At 42.9% G+C, this 24,289-nt stretch overlaps 1 protein-coding gene across 1 annotated transcript in view; it reads left to right on the top strand.

Moving 5' to 3' along the window:
• Positions 1 to 24,289, top strand: part of SLC13A1 (solute carrier family 13 member 1) — an 83,971-nt gene that overhangs the window by 22,781 nt on the left and 36,901 nt on the right. The window contains exons 2-4 of the mRNA XM_035127612.3: positions 14,011 to 14,135; positions 21,672 to 21,800; positions 23,189 to 23,325. Coding sequence (XP_034983503.1) covers positions 14,037 to 14,135; positions 21,672 to 21,800; positions 23,189 to 23,325 — 365 coding nt within the window. The 5' untranslated portion in view covers positions 14,011 to 14,036. The remainder of the gene's footprint in view (positions 1 to 14,010; positions 14,136 to 21,671; positions 21,801 to 23,188; positions 23,326 to 24,289) is intronic.

The raw sequence follows: 24,289 nt of genomic DNA on the forward strand, positions 1-24,289 counted from the left end.
AATAATAATAATAATAATAATAATAATAATATAGCCTGCCGTCCCCGTCGAAAACCGGGCTCAGTGTAGCTAACACCAAATATATACAGTGGTACCTCTACTTACGAATGTTTCTACTTACGAATGGAGCTCCGTCCGCCATCTTGGATGCGGTTTAGATAGGATTTTTTTCTACTTACGAATTTTTAGATAGGAATTTTTCTACTTACGAATTTTTTCTCCCAATGCATTCCTATGGGATTCGACTTACAATTTTTTTCTACTTACAAATGTGTGTTTGGAACGCATTAAATTCGTAAGTAGAGGTACCACTGTAATACATTAAAAACACAAAATCAAACAATTGGTTAAAATATAGTTCTAAATAACATTTAAAATCTGAATAAAATTAAGTGGGCGTCCATGAATCACAATTGTAGGGGTAAGGAAATGTTCACCAGGAAATGAATAACTAGCAAAGCAAGGCACAAACTGGCAACAAGTTCCTGCAGCAACTTTGTCCTCACCCAAACAGCACCAGACTGGATAATTTCTGACATACCATCAAGGTTCATTCCGTTCCACATCTGTCAGTGTGATACTCCATCATCTGTCAGAAATACCCGTCTGCTCTGTCTATGTTGATCAGCAGGGCAGGCTTCATGCAAGATCCTAATATAAATGCACACAGGCAAGACATTTTTGAAAAAAGATAATATTCAGAAAACTGTGACATGCATCCTTCAACAACAGCATCTGAAAGGAGAGCTCCAGCATGAAGCCACACAATTGGCATTCATTAGCACTTTTGATATGATGGAACTGGGGCTCAGAAGAGACATAGGCCACATTCTCACCAAACATTTAATACCACTTTAAAGAGTTATGGTTCCCCACCCCCAGTAATTCTGCGAGTTCTGGTTTGTTTATACATTTCACTAATTTTATACATTTCATTAATTTTACAGTCCTTTTGACATTTCAAAACTTGACTTCCTTCCTCCTCTTTCTGCTGTTCCTTAAATTTATATTTAATACCTTCTGCATATCCAAATTAACCTAAATTGCTCGTTTATTCATCTTCTTAAAATACATACTCTTATGAAACTGCAGGTTATTACAATAATCCTGCCATTGTTTTTATCTGTTTACAGTTTATCTGTAAATATTCAATAAGCCATTTCCATTCTTTTATAAAAAGTTTGCTATCTTGATTTCTTATTCTTCCGGTAAGTTTTACCATTTCTTCGTATTCCATGAGTTTTTGTAGCCTTTCTCCCTTTGCTGGTTACTTCTGCTTACAGTGGAACCTCGGTTTATGAACACCTCGGTTTATGAATTTTCGGTTTATGAACGCCGCGGACCCATCTGGAACGGATTAATTCACTTTCCATTACTTTTAATGGGAAAGTTCGCTTCAGTTTATGAACGCTTCAGTTTATGAACAGACTTCCGGAACCAATTACACCCATGTTTCAGTTTATGAACGCTTCAGTTTAAGTACTTCACGGACCGGTCTGGAACGGATTAATCCACTTTCCATTACTTTCAATGGAAAAGTTCGCTTCAGTTTATGAACGGTTACTCCGCGGACCGTCTGGAACGGATTAATCCACTTTCCATTACTTTCAATGGGAAAGTTCGCTTCAGTTTATGAATGCTTCAGTTTATGAACAGACTTCCGGAACCAATTGTGTTCATAAACCGAGGTACCACTGTATTTCCATTTAGGGGCAAGTAACATTCTTGCCGCTGTAGTAGCATACATGAATAAGTTTTGATACAATTTAGGTAATTCCCAAAAGAAATTGAGAATTACAGAGCTACAATTTCCAGCGCAGTATAACAATCAATACCTCTGCCCGAGGAACTCCGAGAACTGTCACTCTGTGAGTGGAATAGTGGGGTCTCCCAATGACTCTCAGCACCTTTAACAAACTACAGCTCCCAGAATTCTTTGGGGGAAGCCATGACTGTTTAAAGTGCTACTATAGTGTCTTAAATGTAGGGTGTGAATGTAACCTAGGAGCTAGTCTGGCTTTGAGGGGTGGGGAAGGATTGTCCCACTTTAAGCATTTCGGTATTGATTTTGCAAGGACTGTTTTGTCAGAAATAGCACAGAATGTGTCACACTGACTGCATTCTCCCTGCATGTATAAACTTAATATATAAAGGTGAAGATTAAGGAACCCTGGCAGTTAAGTCCAGTCACAGACGACTCTGGAGTTGCGGCGCTCGTCTCGCTTTACAGGCTGAGGGAGCCGCCGTTTTGTCCGCAGACAGTTTTTCCGGGTCATGTGGCCAGCATGACTAAGCCGCTTCTGGCGCAACGGAACATCAAAACCAGAGCAGCGCACGGAAACACTGTTTACCTTCCTGCCACAGCAGTACCTCTTTATCTACTTGCACTGGTGTGCTTTCAAACTGCTAGGTTGGCAGGAGCTGGGGCCGAGCAACTGGAGCTCACCCCATCGCAGGGATTCGAACCGCCGAAGTTCTGATTAGCAAGCCCAAGAAGCACAGTGGTTTAGACCACAGCGCCACCCGCATCCGGCTAAACTAGGACCCTTTCCCTCTTGTCTTACATACGGAGGGGATTTGTTTTCATCTACAAGCACCCAGATGTGAGCACACATACCCAGTCTGAAGTGGTGCAGTTTATGCAGAGGTTAACTTTCCTCAATGAAAATTAGAGCAGTGTTTCTGAAAGACCTAGAGAGCAAACATGAGGCTATTTCCATGCGTCACTACAGTTTTCAAAGATATAAAAAGGGATGATAATATTATTATTATTATTTTAAAAACCCTGCAGAAATATTGAGAAGGCTTAGTAGAAAAGTTGTTTTGTGGTTTCAGATATCTGAGGCCACAGAATTACTGTTCACCTCACCAGATGGATGACCTGCTCAAATTATGTTGGGGTGAAGAACATAAAAGGCTTTCCAGCCTTATGACAGCTCATATCTGACTTCCTAAGGCTTTTGCCCCAGACAGCAGAGCTGCCATGTGGTAACTTATTTATGGCCAGCTGTTCTGGGAGAAAGAGGTGGCTGGGAGATTTCTATTATTATTATTTCCATAGCCCTAGATGATTTTCGGGGGATTTGAGAGGGCTGCCACATATGCCAGGAATTATTGCTTCGGAATCCCCAAAAGCCAAGCCAGAGATTTAATATTCCTTTCCAACACATTCATCAGATCTGTTTGGGCCTCTTCACCTCCATGCAAATATTTTTGCATGTGGGATGATTCACTATTCAAACCGGCTGAGGCTAACTAGCTGCAGTTGCCATCTGGCCAACTTTAACCCATCCCAAAGTGGGCTGTGTGTGTTTGTTTTAAATCTTCTGGCTGCATCTTTTTAAAACATAGGCAGAAGAGACAACCTACCTGTAGCTCATAACCATTGCTTATGATGCATGTGAGCAAGGCCGGTGTTATGTACTGAGCCGAATCATAGAACAATAGGATCCAGAATCAGCAGTCTGATGGTCTGCAGGAACCACCCAATCCAACTCCATGTGGAAGTGAATCTGCAACCTGATTGGCCTGCAGGAGCAGCCAATCAGGCAGCTGGCAGAAGTGAATCCGCAACCTGATTGGCCTGCAGGAGCAGCCAATCAGGCTGCTGGCAGAAGTCAATCCACAAACTGATTGGCCCACAGGTGTAGCCCTGAAGTAGCCAATCACGCAAAGCCCATTGTGTAAATAATGTATATAAGCAGATGGTTTTGGGAAAAGGGCATTCTTCTCTTCTTCTCCTTGATGACTAAGAGCTGAATAAAGAGCATGAAATTCACTCTCGACTCTGAGTAGATTTCAGCCAGATTTAGGTTTGGTGAGGCCCTAAGCTACTAAAGGTAATGGGGCCCTTTATATGTCCAGCTGTCCTAGTAAACAACAATTTGTCACTGTTTTTTGTGTTGAATGTATGCTATATGGTAATTTATGGACCTAATAGGTATCTAAAGCCATTCACACATAACAAAATATGTATTTTATCCAAGTGCATCCAGGTGTTTTTTCCCTTTATTTTTTTGGGGGCCCCCCAAGAGAGTGGGGCCCTAAGCTATGGCTTATTTAGCTTATATGTAAATCCGGTGCTGCATGTGAGTAGAAAAGGAAACCGAGCAGATCAGCTTCTTTCCAAACCTTCTGCACAATAAATCAGTGGGGTGGATTCACATATCTCAGGTGTGGTTCTCCAGGTGGTGCCAAACTACAACTCCCATCATCCCTGGCAGTTGCTGTGCTTGCTGAGGCTGATGGGAATTGCTGTTCAGCAAAACCTTGAAAGCCAAAGGTTTCCTGCAACTGATATACCTGTTTAGGGGCAAGTTCAGTCTTGTCGTTGGCGTCTGTCTGTTAGGCGTGCGCCTCCAGGAATGAAGTCAAACCATTGTGCTAGCAGCACCGAAGTGACCTCTCCAGAGTGCAAGCCTGGGCTATGTGTATGGAGGTCTTGGGCTGCCCAGACAACACAGGAAGGAGACATACAAGGTGCCATCCAACTGTCTTAGGGACTCCACTCCAGATTTGTGTTGGGTTGTCAGCCAATGCCCCCAAACAGTCAAGAATGAAATCAATTGAAAATACTTTAAAACATGAGATAGACAAGGGTCCTTTTTTTGATAATTTTTAAATTAATTTTCAATTATGATCCAATAATAGCCTCATTATAACAATACCAATTTATAATACAATTACTAATATCAATCATTCAAATACCAAATTATATACAGTGGTACCTCGGTTTACGAACACAATTGGTTCTGGAAGTCTGTACTTAACCTGAAGCAAACTTTCCCATTGAAAGTAATGGAAAGTGGATTAATCTGTTCCAGACGGTCCGCGGAGTACTTAAACTGAAACATACTTAACCTGAAGCGAACTTTCCCATTGAAAGTAATGGAAAGTGGATTAATCCATTCCAGACAGGTCCATGGAGTACTTAAACTGAAAATACTCAAACCGAGGAGTACTTAAACCGAGGTATGACTGTAATTTAGATAAGGTGGTCCCCCACATGCTAGAATTGATGATTTTCTTTATTTCTGTGTTCCAAAATCTTATTGATTTCAATTACATTCCAATCATAATAAGAATCCCCTATAGAACAGCTGCAGTATTTATAACTTCTATTCGTGCTGACACATTAAATGATATATAAAACTACAAGTGACAATATCTAACTATATCCAAGGGTCCTTGGTGCCACCTGAAGGACCTGAAGGTGTCATGGGGTTCACTCCTAGCTTGAGGGTGACCAATGGTTAGCGCAAACCACAGTTTCCAGCATTCTGATGGAATGGCAAATTAGGAGGTGAACTAATCACTCAAACATGAAGGAAGGGAAAGAGGAAGAAGCAATTATTTGAGCTCAAGCCTTGAAGCTTATCATTCTTGGAACAGTAAACCATGGCTTGTCTTTATATCTGAATTAAGTGTGATTTCCCAAAGTAACTTAGTTAAGCAAAGCCATTCTTTTAGTGTAATTCTATGTACATATGTACACGAATATATAATTTTTCAACCAGCACACTAGACAAATTTCCTTTGGGGCATGGAGGGGTGCAGAGCCAAAATGTTGCATAGAGATCCCACATCACCATGGCAGGAGCTTTAGGCAAAAAGCGCAACCACCGCCCACATTAATTAGAAGATACCAGTAAGACATGCAACAAAGTGTTGCAGTGTACCTCTGAACAAGGAAGGATTCCAAGCGTTTCCTCTGAGCCAGGAAGAGAGCATGAGTATCCGCTTGACCTCGTGCCCAGGTTCAGATAACCTCACAAAGCAGGGAATGTGCTCCCATGTTGTAACGGTGTTTGAGGTTGGGTAGCAGCGAGGAAGATTTCCCCATAATTCTCTGAGCTGTGGAATCTGCTCTGGTCTCAGGTAGCCAAAGTTCTATAATCACACAAGGGCAGTCACTTTCTATCTTGTGTGTGTGTTTGGCCCCTTATGGTGGCTTGATGCCACGATGCGGGTCCCAGGTATATAGAATGGACTAGTCCACATACTCTGGCCATGTTTCAAGTGAACTGTCTGCACTGCTATAAACCAATGCAAGCTAGAGCATCTTGCCTCCCCACCCCCCCATCACAGGTGAGGTTCACAGGGAGACCTGTAATTGGAGATGTCAATAAAATTCCAGTTCGCTTGGACAAGTTTTCCATTCTCTGGAATGTGGCTCTTTGCACCTTCTAAGAGCAAAAGCTAGAAGGCAAAAATATGTTTGTGCAGCTGGGCTTCAGTTCGGCTCATCACTATTCTTACTATAGGGTTCCTCACTGTTTCAGTGCAATTATCTGTGCAAGGAACCTGTATAAATAATCCCTCTGAAAGCATGGGGAAGCTGAGCCTGATATTGACTCACCCAAGAAGATGAGCAGGAAATCACCCAGAAAACCTGTATTCCCTGTCTGTTCTGTGATGCCACCCAGGAACCTATAGCTATTTCTGTGTATCACAGAGGGAGACACTGCATTGTGCAAGGCTATTCTTGAGCAAATGTGAGTTTCATTAATGTGTAAGCACAACGCTAGATTGTGCAGAGATATGGGGAATGCTATTCCAGGAATGACTTGTTTCAGGAATGACTCCCAAGCATTTGCCTGAAAGTCTCAGCAGAGTTCCTGTCTATAGTTCAGGAACTATAGAAAAATCAGTACCGGTATCTCTCATTGCTTGCACAGTTTTATATGAAAAGACTCAGTTTCATATCTTGGAAACAGGAACGGGGCTTGCAGTCTAAATCCATCTCCCATGAATTCTCTGAAGGTCTATCTGCTCACCCAGGAACAATTTCACTACACTTCCAGGCCACCAAAAGTTTGTGCATTGCTGTGTTTTCGGTGCAGATGCCTGAAATCTTCATGCACAAGCTTCTGTACACCCCCTGCTTTAGATTCTTTGTTTTCATTCCCCATGATTGCAAATTACTATCTAATAAAAGAGTCCCCTCTAGGTTTCCAAGAACTGAACCATAGCAAAAGGAACCCATTCATTTTCTATTCTGTTTTGACACTCCAAAATTAATGCTGCTATATCAAAATTATACGGAGGAACCTGTTACACAATACATTGCTGAGTTCATTCATTGTGACAGCAAGTAAAACAGCTCTGGGGAGAGAAAAGAGCAGTGTGATCTAGGTTACAGTCTCTGCTTTGCATAAGCAAGATTTCCCCCCTCTTTGGTGCCAACTTGTTTGCACAATAGCTCAAATTGGTACAGACAGCCCATTAGATTTTTCATATCACCAGGCTAATAGGAATCTAACTTTAGAAATCATCTTATGATCTAGGGGATGGGGGCAGGGAGGAAGAGTGCATAGTTTAGTGTAGACATTTTCATTACCTGTTGACAATTTATACAAGCCACAGAATTGTGATCCTCTAAAAAAATATTTTGAAGGCAGCAATCTCTTTATTTTCCTACATTCTGCTCTAGTTGGCTGCTTGGGTTGGCTGCTAGGAATGGAAATGTTCTATGAATGATATGCTGTGATTTTCATTCCCACATCCCGAAGCACATTACAGGTTTAGCACTGGGAGACTAATGCAACAACAAACCATGTAGCAAGAAAATTGTTACAAGGAAAAAAGACTGTTACAAGAACAAACACTTCCTCCTTCCATTCTGCTTTCTTTGAACATAAGGGGATGAGTTTAGAAGCTTTTGGTTCTTGTTTGTGGTAAACCATAGGCTGCTATTTTGTTCAAAGTGACAAACTATGGTTTCCACTAACTTTTCCATAGTTTGCCTTCAAAACCAGATTCCAAACCATGGTTCGATCCTGATTTGACTCCTAGCTTGAGGGTGACCAATGGTTAGTGCAAACCACAGTTTCCAGCATTCTGATGGAATGGCAAATTAGGAGGCGAACTAATCACTCAAACATGAAGGAAGGGAAAGAGGGAAAGAAGCAATTATTTGAGCTCAAGCATTGCTGCTTATCATTCTTGGAACAGTAAACCATGGCTTGTCTTTATGTCTGAATTATTTCCCAAAGTAACTTAGTTAAGCAAAGCCATTCTTTTAGTGTAATTCTATGTACATATGTACATGGATATATAATTTTTCAACCAGCACACTAGACAAATTTCCTTTGGGGCATGGAGGAATGCAGATAATCACTAAACACATGCATATATTACCATGACTAAGAAAACATAGATCGGAAATTCTCATTGCAAAATGCTTTTTCTTCCACCTTCTTCAGATATTCTGATGGTAGCCAAAGCTACCCACATCACCATGGCAGGAGCTTTAGGCAAAATACATGTTTGCTGCTGATGGCGCAGCCACCACCCACATTAATTAGAAGATACCAGTAAGACATGCAACAAAGTGTTGCAGCGTACCTCTGAACAAGGAAGGATTTCAAGAGTTTCCTCTGAGCCAGGAAGAGAGCATGAGTATCCGCTTGACCTCGTGCCCAGGTTCAGATAACCTCACAAAGCAGGGAATGTGCTCCCATGTTGTAAGGGTGTTTGAGGTTGGGTAGCAGCGAGGAATATTTCCCCATAATTCTCTGAGCTGTGGAATCTGCTCTGGTCTCAGGTAGCCAAAGTTCTATAGTCACACAAGGGCAGTCACTTTCTATCTTGTGTGTGTGTGTTTGGCCCCTTATGGTGGCTTGAATTTTATCTACTTCTTCATAACTGAGGGTTCTCCCTGGTATGTTGTGCCATGATATGACAGTGGCTTTCATCTCATAGTGACTGGCACAGGCCGCTCAAGTTCAGTGCTGGAGTAATGTTGACATACCCTCCAGTATTTCTCCAATAAAAATAGAGACCTCCCCTCTGACATTTCTCCAATGAAAATAGGGATGTCCTATTCCATACCTTCCGAGATTTCTCTGACAAAAATAGGGACACTCTAAAGACAAGCAGGACATTCTGGGATCAAATCAGAAACCGGGACGACTTCTGTAAATCCAGGACTGTCCTTGGAAAATAGGGACACTTGGAGGATCTGCGTTGAATATCTCTCACATAAAATAACTAATTTTACTTTGATAGGAATATTAAACACTTTTGCCTTTATCCACAGAAATGAAAGATCTGGGAATTAAGTGATAAATTCAGGCAACTATAACTAGTAGCGATGGCTATCAACCTAGATAACTTTAAAAGCGGATTAGACAAATTCATGGGAGGACAGGCAGGCAGGGGCGGCTCACCCTGCTGGTAATGTTCCATCTCCACTTTCAAAGGCAGTATCCTTTTGAATACAAGTTGCTTAGAACTACAGGAATGGGAAATGTGTTGTTGTGCTCAGGCCCTGTTCATGGGCTTCCCACAGGCATCTGTTTGGCCTCTGTAAGAACAGGTTGCTAGACTAGATGGGCCTTTGGCGTGATCCAGCTGTCTGCTCCTATGTTCTTATGGCTCAGGGCTAGCTGCACCAGCAGAAAAAGGGTAGAGGGTAAATAGTCAAAACTACTGCGCAAGTGTTGGCAGCGGATCGATTTACAGCAAACGTGTAAAACTTGGAGTGCCAGCTTCACCCGCTACAATATGATCAGGGGATGTTAAATATTGTCAAGTATCAAAGTCAAACAACAAACTGAAATATCATCAGATGTGCTATTGCTATGAAATATTCAGTGAATATCCTGCAAATGTTTGAAGATGCAGAGAACATCTGGCGAATGTTTGACATCCTCGTTTGCAGAGAGAATCTGGGGAAGCAAATTCATTACAGCTGTGGGTTGGGAGAGCGTAACATGAAAAGTGACTACAAAATAATAATAATAAAAATCCTTCCAGTAGCACCTTAGAGACCAACTAAGTTTGTCATTGGTATGAGCTTTTGTGTGGATGCACACTTCTTCAGATATGGCTACCTACCTGTAATGAAAAGTGACTGTAGGTGTTTTTCAGTTCACACCAAAACTGAGGCAATGGCGTTTAAATTCTGCCAGCAATGGCTGGATCTACACCGACCTGTTTAACGTTATTTTCCACTATTATAATAATATTAGGTATGTTGTTCTAAAACATCACAGGGCATACTTGTTAATTACAATGTTTTTTACCTTTTCCCTCCCATCAAATGTAAGTAATACCTGTCCACATCATTTCCCAAAACACTGTTTCTTTCCCTGCTGTTGGTCACTGGTTGCTCTGCTCCACCCTCTGGTGTCACATTTTAATCCTCCCTCCCTCCCTGAATACCATATGAGGGGGGTCAGAGTTTGAATGCAGTAAAGAAAGGTAAAACACTACATAGGGACATATGAGCAGTGTTTCACCGATATAGCTACATAAAACAATCAACAAAAACAACAACAACGTATTACTTCCCCAGCCACTCTGGGCGGCTTCCAACAGGAGATTAAAAATACATTAAAACATCAGCCATTAAGCATTAAATGATAAAAAGGCAAAGTAATAACACATTATGCACGTAAAAAGTAGGATGTCATGTGTCCATGTACATTAGCAAAACCATGCCTTAACGTTAAAAACCATGAGTGTAGACCCACCCTATATACAATGAAAGCATTGTGGCTTGGATGCATGCTGAAGCAACTGGACGACTGTGTAAAACAGTGAGTGTAGATTCACCCAGAATGGTACAACACGAGGAAGGGACTTTGGGTTGATGCTTGTGGCATCATTCAGAGCCCTTAATACACTGCAGGATAAAAGAACCAGTGCTCCCCCCCCCCCAAAAAATTGTTAGACTAAAACTTGCAACATCCTTGGCCCATGGCTGGCTGGGGATCACGGGAGTTGGCAGTATGTGTCTGAATATCAGTTGTTGGGAGAGTTCTCTTGTGCTCACGTCCTGCATGTGGGTTTCATGTGGGCACTGTGAGAGCAGGATGCTGGACTAGAAGGGCCACTGGCCTGATCCAGTGGGGCTCTTTTTATGTTCTTACGTTGAAATCCAAAATCATCTGAAAGACCACTCTTGCGATCTGTCCTGAGCAGGCCTGGTCAGGTTAAGCTGCTAATCCTCTTAGCCTTGCACTTGTCTGGGTCATTGCAAACTACTGCAGCACAAGGGAATGGTTACCCTGCCTGAAATGGGCACTTAACCAGATTAATTAACTTTTCCACTCCCCACTGCTTTTTGTACTCACTGCAGTACATTTTCTTCAGAGGAGCACGAGACGTTCAGCAGTACAAAAGAGAAATTACATCAGCGGCTATGGTTGGCAAATAGTCGGGGGTCAGTGAGGTTGCATGTTTTCAGGGCAATTAAAATCTGGATCGACTGGCAGGCCAATCGAAAGTTTGATGACTGAAGCGCAGCTGATTCTGCAATGTATGACTGAGGGCGGGGAGAGTAGACTAGCAAGATGAGGAAACTGGGATCAGCTGACTGGCATCTCAATTAGTTTGGGATACTTGCCAGGGATGGTTTGTACAGTTTCTTTTTGTAGTTGTCGAACAAGATACATATGCAACAAATCTACGTGACTCCCACATTTAAAAAAAACTGCAAAGCGTGAAGCAGCCCTAGTCTGTCAAGGATTGAAACCCTATATAACTAATTGTACAGAGGCCATACTTCTGTTAGGTTTTCCCTTTAAGACTGATGTGGTCAAGCACAGAGATGTGTGTTTGTAACCTTGATCTGAATATTGACACACCTGTGAGCTTTTGCTAATTTGAATAATTGAAGGTAGTTTGCTTACTGTAATGTGATTGGGTAATTGACTATTTTGAATTCTGTATTTCAGCTACCCAAATGGTTCATGGGTGTGGTGGTGATGGATTGTGAAATGAGAGGAATGGAGTAGAGGAGTGTGGTGTATATAATTTTAAATAAAAGCAAGCAAAGATACTGAAGACAACTTTGTTATTTCGTCGACCCTGCCGCTGTTGCCACTCGGTTGGTGCGTATTGCCCAACAGCTTCATGGGACTGATGAGAGTTATAGTTCAGCAACACCTGCAGGACGAAAGGGGCCCCACTCCTTATTAAGGAATGTCAAAAAACTTTTTCAGACTCTTCTTCAGGTTGGATCAAACAAAAATACAAAGTGGGCTGTGGCCTTCTGGGTCAAGTGCAATGGGGTGCATGTGTGTGTTTCTTGGGGCATGGTAGGGGAAAAAAAACCTCAGCGCATGCCATGGCATTGTTTCAGAAATGTCAAAAATGTCGTTTCAGAATTAGAACAGAAAGCTCCCTTTCATGACTCCAGAGAATTTCTGCATTGGGATGGGATTGCGATACATGTGTGGAAGGGGCCCATGCCACAAGTTTGTGTTGTCTGAGTCCCTAAACTACAACTCCCATCATCTCTGAGTACTGGCTGAGTGCAGCAATGTCTGCAAGACCACAGATTAGCCGGGGGTTTCCCAAACTTGGGTCTCCAGTTGTTTGTGGACTACAACTCCCATCACTCCAGACCATGGGTCCTGGTAGCTAGGGATGATGGGAGTTGTAGTCCAAAAATAGCTGGAGACCCAAGTTTGGGAAACCCTGGGTTAGTGCAGTGTTTTTCAACCTTTTTTGGGCCATGGCACACTTGTTCCGTGAAAAAAATCACAAGGCACACCACCATTAAAAAAGTTAAAAAAATTAACTCTGTGCCGCCCTATATTATAATTATGACTGTAAGAAACACTTGCCAAATATTGCTTTCCGGCGGGTCAGTGTTGTTTATTGGCGGCCGCCAGGCTCATTTGCACTGAGCTTTGGGAAAGAGGAGGAGAAATATTGCTTTCCGGTAGGTAAGTGTTTAGCATTGGCGGCCGCCAGGCACGTAACAATGCAAATCGCCCTTCTCGCCGCCGCACGTCGCGGCACACCAGCCAGCGTCTTGCAGCACACTAGTGTGCCGCGGAACAGCGGTTGAGAAATGCTGGGTTAGTGGGTCCAGGTCTGAGGGGGGTCTTGAGCAATGTGTCCCTCTCCTCCTCCTCCTCTGTCAGTTGGCTGTGGTGAGCAGGAACATTCCTGGCTGCAGTGACAGTATTCCAAGCAGTGTTGGGCACCTGGGTTTAGCCACCATTTGATTTCCTGGCAACTCCTAAGAGGTTGAGGGTGTTGTGGGAAATGGTGACTCAACTCAGCTGCAGGAGGAGGGCAGAATAATGAAGCTGCAGGGTAGGGACTTCCAGCAGGTTCTGGGTGCTAACGCCCGTCCTATGCTTTCATCATAGCAAGACAATTCCTGCACATCATGGGGATATTTTGATTGACTCAGCATTTCTGCCATCATAGCATGCTTCATACATTACTCAGACAGCCAAACTCTGCACTCCCCAGGCTACAGTTAAAAATGGGAACTGTCAACAGGCAGCAGGGCGAGAAAACACATATAGACATGGGAAGCAGCTAAAGATTGCCACATTATTATAAAGAAAGTGCAGAATCGCACATGCCGGCCAGTTTCTCTTTTGACTTGAAATGTTCATTTTGCGCTTCTCAGAAGTACACAAAGGCAAGAAATGGGCAGGGGGAGCTCTGGCCTCCAATGGCTCCCACCTGAGAGGTGCTGTCACTTCGGCACAGGTCACAATACTGTTGTGGTTCAGAGGTATCCAAGGACACTGTGCTTAAATTATCCCTTTCTCACCGCTCACAGTAAGGAGGAACACCGGTATGGTGCTATCAGAGTACGAAGCAAGAGTTCTGAACATTTACATTTCAGTTCACTTTCCACTGTACTTCTGCATTTAACCAAAGTAGCTTTGAAACTCGAACAACCCCCTAACGAAGTCTTAGGACTCAGAGAACACATGCCCCACCCAGGTTGTCTTCCGGCTTCATGAAAGGGCAGGGTGAAGAAGAAGGCTTCTCAACAGGGCATGGGCGGGTTCCTAGATCAGGACAGAATTTCCTGGTCAGGACACAAACTATTTCATATCTTCGCTGGGAAAGGCACCTCTTATCTAATGGTAAGACACTAAAACAATCAAGAGCTATATTTATTTTTAACTTGGCTTGGCTGAAGGCTCTGTTGCCAAGGCTAAAGGTGATAGCTTGGAGAAATATTAATCAGACACTTGTACTTAAGGTTCGATCTCTCTTTTCCCTTTTGGTTTATGGTTTCCACAGAAAAGAAAAGCCTGCAGCCCACCGCAATGAAGTTCATCAAAGCACTCTTGGTCTACCGACGTTTTCTCCTCATTGTCTTCACTCCCCTCCTGCTTCTCCCATTGCCTCTCGTCATCAGAACCAAAGTAAGTGAATAATAACTGCTGCCCTACATCTTTATGGTTCCAAAGCCTCACTGAAATGTTCCATCTTCCTCCCAGCTATTTCTTTCCCTCAGATTGGTCTCTTCACAAAACTCTGCCGCACGATACAGATTGAAAGCGATTTAAAAAAACCACAGAGAATCTTCCGCAAAGTCTTCCCGATGTGTTCTTAGCAGATAAAATTGATAGGCTGCCAGCCAGATAGTTTTAAATATTTTAAACATTTCACTTCCCTACCAAACCCAGGGAACTGCCAGGAGCATAGCTTTAGTGTGCTTTGTCATTGTAGATATGTGCAAGGTGTCAAGAAGATCTATCTTTTAATTGCCTTTTTTAATTTGAGAGGGAGAGTCTGTGGCTAGCTTTATGGGAGATATAATATCAGTAATGACAGTTACTTGCTGCAGTATTTGGAGAACTGGAACAAGAGAGGGAATGTCAACATTCCCAGCTGAATGGAATGAAATAATTGATAGGCTGATAATCAGTTACATTCTTGCTAACATTTGCTCCGTTGCTATGCATTATACATTTAAAACGGTGTCATACCAGTTTAAAAAATTGTGAGGGGCGCATGACAGTTGTTCTGCCAACAGATTAAGATCAATGTGTGTGGCAGCTTCCACACAGCAAGTAGTCGTAAATCTTTTGTGCATTTTAATAAATGATCCTGTACTTGCACGTAAATCCAGTATTTTACATTAAAGGCCTTCATGTTGACTAATCATAGAAGGCCAAAGTAAGCAGAAATTCATGATTTCTTTGTCACCGGAGAAATATGGCCTTTTATCTTGCTGCCTCATCGAGACATATGTCAGAAGTTAATGGCATTGATGGGTGAAGTATTGACTCCACAAAAGGCAAAGGCAAAACTTTTGTTGATTTCAATGGATCTGCCGCCTTTCATCTTCTTCAGAAATGGTGCCAATTTTGATGTCAATGTACTTTCAAGTAGCTACTCTGCCTACAAATACACAGAATTGTATTCTCCCCCCTCATTTAGGGAGGAAACAAAACTCTTGCTACTATTGTGTGGTTTCTTGTCCTCATTCAAGGACATGTTCAAAGAAAGTATTTCTTTTCAAAACAGAGAATAATAGAATCTATGCAGATTCAAAGGTGAACCTATGACATCCAATTGATTCCATCCTCTGTTGTAGCTCACACCACTTCTAGATACTGTAGATACATGTCCTCCAGCATCAGTATGTGATATGAATTGTCTGACACCAAGATACACACCACTGGAAAGCAATATCACTGATTATTTATTTTTAAAGGCATGTGATTAAACATGCTGATCTATACCCAGACCAGCATACCTCGAAAAACAGCACACATCCTGCTTCAACATGGTAATGCACACCTAAATCTGTGTGAAGCAGAGAATCCAATTCTATATTTGGGGGGAACTGGTGTTGTTTCATTGTTTGTGTCTCCAGCCACTTATTGAAATCATCTTAAGTCGAAAGAAAATATGACTTAGGTGCTATTGACAGGCTCCACATAGATGCTTCCAAATGGCAGCCACACCAAGGCTGGAGTTAAAACTTTTGGGTCTTTTTAGGTTACCCAAAAGATGAAAATTGGCAGGCATTTATGTACAATATGATGAATGAAAATCGGGGTTCTTAAATGCACAGGGCAGCCTACAAAAGTAGCACAAGCTCCCTGCTACAGATGGTCACCTTCCAAGTCATGGAGGACAACCAGGAATGCATCAGGAGAAATGGGATGGATATGCTAATCCTTGCACCAGAGAGAGCCAGAGAGCGAGTTTCTATTAAAGGGGCCTACCATGAGCAGAACACTTGCCATTCTTGTCCATTGGAAAGTTTCCCCCACTCTATTTCTCATAGTGGCAGAGTGCAGGGGAAATGAATGATGAGATTTGTAAAATGGATGACGTTCAAGCAAATTCATCCTTAGCATTACTTTTCAGTACAACAATGTTATGGTTCATAGAATCCAGTAGTGTCACGCACATCAGTGTTGTTGCCTTACAACTCAACACATGAAAGTGTATAGCAGATTTCAGGGCTGGTCAATGTTTGGCAACTCTTTAGAATTATATGTGAATGATTACAAAGGAAAGGGAATGATTTTGAAACCTGTGAGACCCCAGCATCTCACAGCATGGCTGTAGCTGACTTTGACTTCTCATCGGGGACAAGATTTGAGATAAGTTCACAGGTGGCCTTTCTGCGTTCTCCTTTTTCTCCTTTGGCTATGTAACTGTGTGAGAATGTGGTTGAATATGAAAAGATTTGATGAGAAACCCCAAATAAATCACAAGCAATAAAAGTTAGAGGTGAATAAATTTCTCTCATTTACAGCCTTGTTGAAATGTAGCCCTGCCTAAGAGATAGATAATCTAGTTTCAGGCACAGAGAACTGACTCTGCTCAATCAGTTATTTTAATGACTAATCCTGTTGGCTAAGTTTCCTACCACAATAGCATATGTGCAATATGAACATTCGAGGCATCCTTCAAATGGTGAAGAGAGACTGGCTACAGAACCTTTAATATGTATATAATATGTCTCGGGTTTGCCTTCCTTGCAGTTGGCTTATGACTTTAATGATAGCTCGAGCTGGGTAATAACGTCTTCTTTGTGATTATTACTCCATGGCAAAATCTATTCCGGATGTGTCAGAACATTAAAAAGTAGGCAGAGCTGTCTGTCCCAAGCTATTGCTCCATCACACTCATGCCACACAGCTGCAGAGAAATCATTTCCCCAGGATGTTAAACAGTTCTTGGAAGCCAGGTGATGATCGGATTGGAAAGATACATCATTAGAAAGGCGATGATCAGATAGAAAATGTTGCAAGCCACGAGGCTGCAGACCACAACCAATTATGAACCCAGCTTGAAGAAGAAGCTCCCAGGTGACTGTGGGTGTAAATCATGGTTTCCCAAATGTGGGTCTCCAGCTGTTTTTGGACTACAGCTCCCATCACCCCTAGCTAGCAGGACTAGTGATCAAGGATGATGGGAATTGTAGTCCAAAAACAGCTGGGGACCCACATTTGGGAAAGCCGGGTGTAAATGAAGAAGGCCTACATATAAACTGGGTTTAAATCAATGAACTTTTGAGGTTTCCAAAGTCTGAAGCAGGACTAGCCAGTGTGCTGCCCGCCACATGTTTTGACAGCAACTTCCACCATCTCTGATCGTTAGCCATGAGGCTGATGGGAGCTGGAATTTACAATATCAGTGGGGTACCATGAGTGGTAGTAGTCCAGAAACATCTGGAGGACCACAGGTTCTCCATCCTTGATCTATGACTTCTCCCAAGTAGATCCTTCTTCTTCAGGAGATCTTTGATGATAAACATCTCTTGGCTACATGAATGGTTCTACACTGGCTCTGCACTACCCACCAGGCCTGTTGCTGCTTTTGCTCTTGAGATCCAGCTGGTGAACAGCAAGAAATAGTGGGGTCAAGGTAGAGTGCCAATGGTGATCAGAGAGGTTGTCGGGGGCCAGGTAAGAGGTTTATGAGACCAGATTCTTTGAGTTATCATAGGACAAAGGCAGGTTCTTTCAGGCTGCTAGCTGGGGATTCTCTGTGGGATCCCATGCCTCTTCCTCTGAGGAAGTCTCCCCAAGCTCCTAGTCAGACAGGACCCTGACATTTGAGATATTTGTGCAAGGATGGCCAATGTGGTATCTTTCAGGTGTCGCTGGACTGCTACTCTTCGTTATCCCTGACCACTGAAAGTGCTGGCTAGGGCTGATGGAGTTGTGATGAAGCTGGCTACCCTTGTGTTTGTCACAATCAAGATTCAAGGCCAATGAATTGGCCCAAACTGTCATATCTCATCAACAAACACACCTGTGATGTGGGGTGTGCATATACCTAGCAATTTTTTTTTACACTATATAGCAATGCATCTCCTTTGCTTCTGCCCTGCACATGGACTCTAGCTGCATCAGAAGTCTGAAAGGATCTTGAGAATTTTCCTCCATTATTTCTGCTGTGGTTCTGTGGACCGAAGGTTCATTATGGATCCATCAGTGGTCCACAGAATTACTGTTTTATGACGATCAGAGAGTCGATGCAGGTTGCAAATGTGAGGAAGTGATAGACATTCTATGCACTTTGATATCGGATGGATCTGTTGGGCCTCTTTCCACCTGCCACATCAGTAAAATAACAACTCGGAATGTTTCACAGTCTGAAAAATGCAGAGAAGAGCAAGATTAAAGATATGGCAAGTTTTCTACACGTCAAAGCTTCTTCAAAATAATTTTCACTAGATTGGAATGAACTGAAAAGGGCACTTTTCAACCATACAGAGGCATTTTTATTAACCTTTACTTAAGAGAGAGTGAGAGAGAGAGCGCTATAGCAGATATATCTTAATATCAAACATTCATCATTTAAAGACGTTTACCATCTACATTTTGTTGTTGTTGTTGTTGTTGTTGTTTCTTTCTTACTCCTCCTTGCTTTGCATAACATTAAGCCTGTTGAAAGGTACTGGGAAACACAAAAGCTTGATCAATATTATATGACAATTATGGTTGGTCCTAATAATATTTCAATTACTGAGGTATGTGGAGAAATTGATGCGATCTATCTATCTAACTTCTTTGCTCTACGATGCAAATGAGGGATTTCTCCAATGAAATGGATGCAATAGATGGGGGAGAGAAGGAGTGATTTGGAATACACAAAGACAGTTTGCCCCTCGAAATATTTCCTGTGGCAAGTCTTGGAGGCTATACATTCTCGATAAGAGCACAGCATGTCTGGGGGAGGTAATCGCATCCCCAAGGAGTTCTTAAGATTGTGATGAATCCAGCACAGTAGGGCTTAAGCACCCCCAGTGCTTGAGTAAAAATAAACCCAACCTGAAATTGCCCCTGCCATATATATATGCTGGTTGAATGTTTTGTCTGAAACTTCTGTTGAGCAATCAAACGGGAAAACAGTGTGCGATGATTATGTGTTCAGCAGCACAGCAAGTTGGCCGAAATAGTGTGGCTTTTTATTCCTCTTCTGCAAAGCTGTTCTGCCATGGTGTACCTCAGACCCTTTTTACATGACCTTGGCAGCCTGAGGGCCCCTTCCCTAGCTTCTTCCCGCTGCATTGCTTGGATAGCAATAGCCTCAGACCACACAGCCATGCAATAAAATGCTGCTGTTTAGGGATGGGAAACGATGTTCATTCCCTTCTGGGTAACCTTCCAAGGGCCACATCCCTGTGCGTGGGCGGAGTCAGAAGCCCAGGATATGTCCCTATTTTCACCAGAGAAATGTTGGAGGGTATGCAACAAGAAATGTTAATTTTGCCTTACAGTTGGCTAGTTTCAACACAAACTTACACACCATTTCCTCCAACTAGGCAAGCGAGAGCCATTACCCAAGTCCAAGGGCCCATTCTAGCCCGATAAATAACATTTTGTGTTATTTGTGAAGAGTGTGGCCTGGAAAGAGTGCTGAGGGCTAGGTGGAGAGGCCCTTGGACCATGGCAACCAAAAGCTTATCTCTTCACTCTCCTGCCACAAATGGAATGAAAATCCGCCCGCCACGTGTGGACTGAAGCTAGAGGGAAAAATTCCCACTGACACCAAAGGGTGTCACCAAACTCCGATGGGCTTCTGTGTGCAGCGGTGGGCTTTCAAATTTCAGCGGCCCCCTGTACGATGCCAAAATTTGGTGCCTTCCCCACCTCTTGCCTTCCATTCTAAGTCATCGTTGTGGGGAATTTCCTTTCTGATTATGGCTAAAGAGTGAAGAAATAAGTGTTTACAGTGGAATCACCTTCCCCCATGCCTGTTATTTAATCAACAAAAACTTAACTAAACACTGCATGCTAAGCACAGTGTGATGCGTAGTTTGGCCAAGACTCAATTTCAGTCAATAAATATCTTAACTTCCTTTTCTTATCTTTTCTTTTTGAAAGCCTTGGCCTGTAACAATCCACATTCCCAGATTCTGCCCCATGCCCGCCCCCACCCAGGCAGATGATCAAAATCAATTTTGTATTGAACTCTGTGTTGGGTTCTGCATTTCATTTAAATATCACGAGGCAAAATGTGGGAAAATGCCCCACTAATTCAGAGATGGCTATGACAGTCTGTACAGTTCTCCTCCACACCCCACCTTAAATAAACGAGTACAGAAGGTTCAGAATCAGTAACTTTCATATTGCCGTGCTGATCTGGTATTAATGAAATATATGTGTTAATGGAAAACTCACACCTGGCACAGATTTTTCTAGGTTTGTGTGTTTGACATGGATGTGGCTTTCACCGAATGAAATTCTGAGCATGGGAACATCAAGTTCCGATGCCCCTGAATCTCAGTAGAAAATCCCTATTCTAAAGGGCTGTCATCACAGGGAAAGGAGGAAATAATTATTTTTCCAGCTGTATCAGCTGTAACTGGACTGGAAACATAACCCCCAACATTTTTCTGGTGAAAAGAGGGATATCCCAACATTTCTCCGATGAAAATTGGGATGTCCTAACATCTTTTCATATCATTTTAAAGTTAAATGTAGATGTCTCGTTTCGGGTTGAAATATTGCTGATTCAAAATAAGGCTATGCATGCGGAATCGTCAGCCTCCTCACAGAGGAGCGGTCCCCGTTTCTCACTATTATTGTTCTGAGGTATTCAGGTAGGTGGCAGCTGTTGTGTTTCCCACCATGTTCCTCCAGAGGAATCTGAAGTAACATTTTTTGGCCATAAAAAGTTGGGTGGAAGGAGAGTGGAAATGGAAAGATAGCTTTTGACCAGGCATCCCCAAACTTCGGCCCTCCAGATGTTTTGGACTACAGTTCCCATCTTCCCCTACCACTGGTCCTGTTAGCTAGGGATCATGGGAGTTGTAGGCCAGAACATCTGGAGGACCGCAATTTGGGGATGCCTGCTTTTGACAAAGCACCAAGACTCTTTCGACAAAGCACAGTCTTCCACCTCACGTGAGGCCAACAAAGGAATCCGTTTTATTCCATTGCTCTATCTAGCACAATATTGTCTACTGTGACTGGCAGTGGCTTTGTGGAATTTCAAGCAGAGGTCTTTCACTACCTGGTCCTTTTAACTGGCAGTGTCCATGATCGAAACCGGAACCTTAATCATTCAAAGCACCATGCCCTTTCATTGATATGCAGCCCATTTTCAATGCAATGCCTCCCCTCAAATGTCCGTTCCGTTGGCAGTTGGTGGAAAACAACAAATAAATGCAATAAATAAATAAATAAAACATAATATTTAGAATTTGAAAGCAGATGGCCATGGCAGATAGCTATTATTTAGTTCTTCAGGTGATCCTTCTTGGAACATGACTCAAGGATCTGAAGTTTCCGCTAGATCAGCAACATTGTGAATGTGACTTGGGAAATCTCTGTATTCTAGTTGAAGAGGAGAGTCTCCCCATTGTATCTTATTGCCCTTTCCAGTCAGGGGTTATAATGTTTTCTGTCTGATTGCTCATATTGTACTACAGAAATCTGAATCTGATTTTCTTCCATTCTATTTTCTCTTTTTAATTCTAGGAAGCAGAATGTGCCTACACGTTATTTGTGGTGGCCATCTTTTGGCTTACAGAAGCATTACCCCTGGCTGTTTCAGCACTACTTCCTGCTTTAATGTTCCCATTGTTCGGAATTATGGCTTCCAAACAGGTAAATTTCCCGTTGTTGTCCCCCCCCTTCCTTTCCCTTCCACTACTCCAACTGTCCATATATTTGGTAGCCCAAACATCAAACCATTCAATTGCTTTATTTGCTTTCTTTAATGGCGAATTAATCCTAATGCCTCGAGGCCTTGAACCCACTCAAAGCATCCCTACCGAGCCCATTCTGAGGTGGTTGGTGGGCTGGGGAGACTGGTGCTGTCTAGCAGTATAGCAAGGGAATCACAACCAGTGTGCCTCTTGCTACCATTGTGAAACACAGGAGACAGCAGTGAAGAAACCTGAAACTTGATTTCACATCCCATTTGTCCCTGAAACCTGATTCAGTTTGGGCCAAAAGTTCTTTCTTCCAAGCACTGGCTACCACTCTATGGATACGGCCTGCTCCTTTCCAGAACCCTTTCTGCACTGGAGAAATTGGTTTCATTCCCCTCTCTTCTTCTGAGCTTACCTTCCAAGTCCCGGACTGCAGAATCCGGGACCGGCAGCCGTGTGACACCAGAAGTTGCATCGATGTAACTTCCGGTGTCGTTTTGCCCTCCTATGGGCACCAAAACTGGCCGTCGCCGGCTTCAAAAGTCACTTCTACGCATGTCAGGAAGTGCATCAACACAACTTCCGGTGTTGCCCTGCCCATCTATGGGCACCAAAATGGCCGCCGCCGACACCGGAAGTCACGTCTATGCACTTCCGGACATGCGTAGATGTGACTTTTGAAGCCGCCGGCGGCCATTTTTGGTGCCCATAGAAGGGCAAATCAGAAAAAATGGCCGCCGGCAGGAGAAAATAACGTAGAAAAATGGGAGACGAAGTGATACGAGGGACCACCGGGAAAAGGTAAGTAAAAACAGGGGTTTCCCGGGGGAAACAGGGTACTTGGCAGCTATGCTTCTGAGTCTCTTATGGCCCATCACCAGGCTGACTCCTACCTCCCATGCCTTCCACTAACTCCCATTAGGCCCATCCCAGTCCAACTGTTGCACCAGATTTGTAGACATATTGACTGGGCAAAATTGGAGAATACGGAAAGGTGAGTGAACTCCATATTTTGAGTTTGCTGCTGGGACACAGAGGTGGTGCTAGAATTCAGGTGCCCCTCAGCACGGTGCTGTCAATGCCCCCCCCCCCTTGAAACACACCCCATGCTTAATTTTAGTTTCATTTTATTCCTCTAATAACAGCAACTCCTGTTTTCAAGAGTGAACGTGAGGATTGAAGTCCCTGTCGTTTCTCTTCATATGTCTAAGTGGCTTCATTTGTTTCGATTTTCGCAAGCCCCTTTCCTCCACAAATTATACAGTGCATTATTTTCCTGAGATGGAATCATGGTTGCTAAATAGCGCACATTTAGCTAAACAAAATGAATTTTGCTTTTAGGTGGCATCTGCTTATTTCAAAGATTTTCATCTGCTATTAACGGGAGTGATTTGTTTGGCAACGTCGATAGAAAAATGGAATTTGCACAAGAGAATTGCCTTGAAAATGGTGATGCTGGTGGGTGTTAACCCTGCATGGTATGTAGCATACTGACAAAAGAAACTGATATACTGAAAACCTCTTTGGCTCTGTTGTGCAGGTAGACTTGCCAGCTCTTTTCTTCACCTGTCCTTTATAAAACTGCACAATAAGAAGAAATTCCACAGATGCTACTCTCCCCAGTACTGCAGCTCCCTGGCAATAATAGAAGCGTCACCTGTTGGAATTTTCAGTGTTATGTAATTGTGATTGGAGCACAACAATTCAAGTAGCAACTTTGGGGCAAGTTGGGCGGGTTTGTGTGCAAAGTATCACCTATTGACCAGTGGCATGGTGTGTGTGTGGGAGGAGTAGAGGGGCTGTTTCCCCAGGTGCAAAATTTTGATTGTGTGTGTGTGTGTGCAAAATTTCAAAAGAAAAATAAACTGCTTTGAAGGTGTGTGTTTTTAAACTGATCAAGCAGTGTAAAAATTTCATGAAATAAACAATAACAATAAAATAAACGGCCACCACTGCTGGGAAGACCCTTCCCCACCTCCATCACTGCTGCCCGGCCCTGACAGGAACCACGGGTTAGGTGGTGCAATACTTGCCTTGCACCAGTCACTGGCAACCCATGCTACACCACTGCCCTTTGCAAGCCATAATTACTGTTCTATTTGGCTGCTAAAGAGATTTGCAAAGGCCAGCCTTTTGCCAAAATTGAATTATACATATCGTTGGGATGAGAAGACGGATTTTACACGAAACACTTCTGTCATTGGCAATAGTGGCACATGGCTCAGAACAAAATAGCAGATGAATTTGTGAACAGCTCTGACTCATACTTCTTAATGACTGGTATTAAGCAACTGAGAGTTATTTCATACATTATCTCATCCTTAGTATTCCATCCGAAGCTGTGGTACCGTAGTGCTAAGCAGTTTTATTGCAGATAGATAGGAAGACTCTGCCCACCCCCTCCACCTCCCCAATTGCTGGCAGCTGTTACAAACGAGAAGA

This window comes from Zootoca vivipara, chromosome 9 (assembly GCF_965207765.1).
Source record: "Zootoca vivipara chromosome 9, rZooViv2.hap1.1, whole genome shotgun sequence".
Lineage (NCBI taxonomy): Eukaryota > Metazoa > Chordata > Lepidosauria > Squamata > Lacertidae > Zootoca > Zootoca vivipara.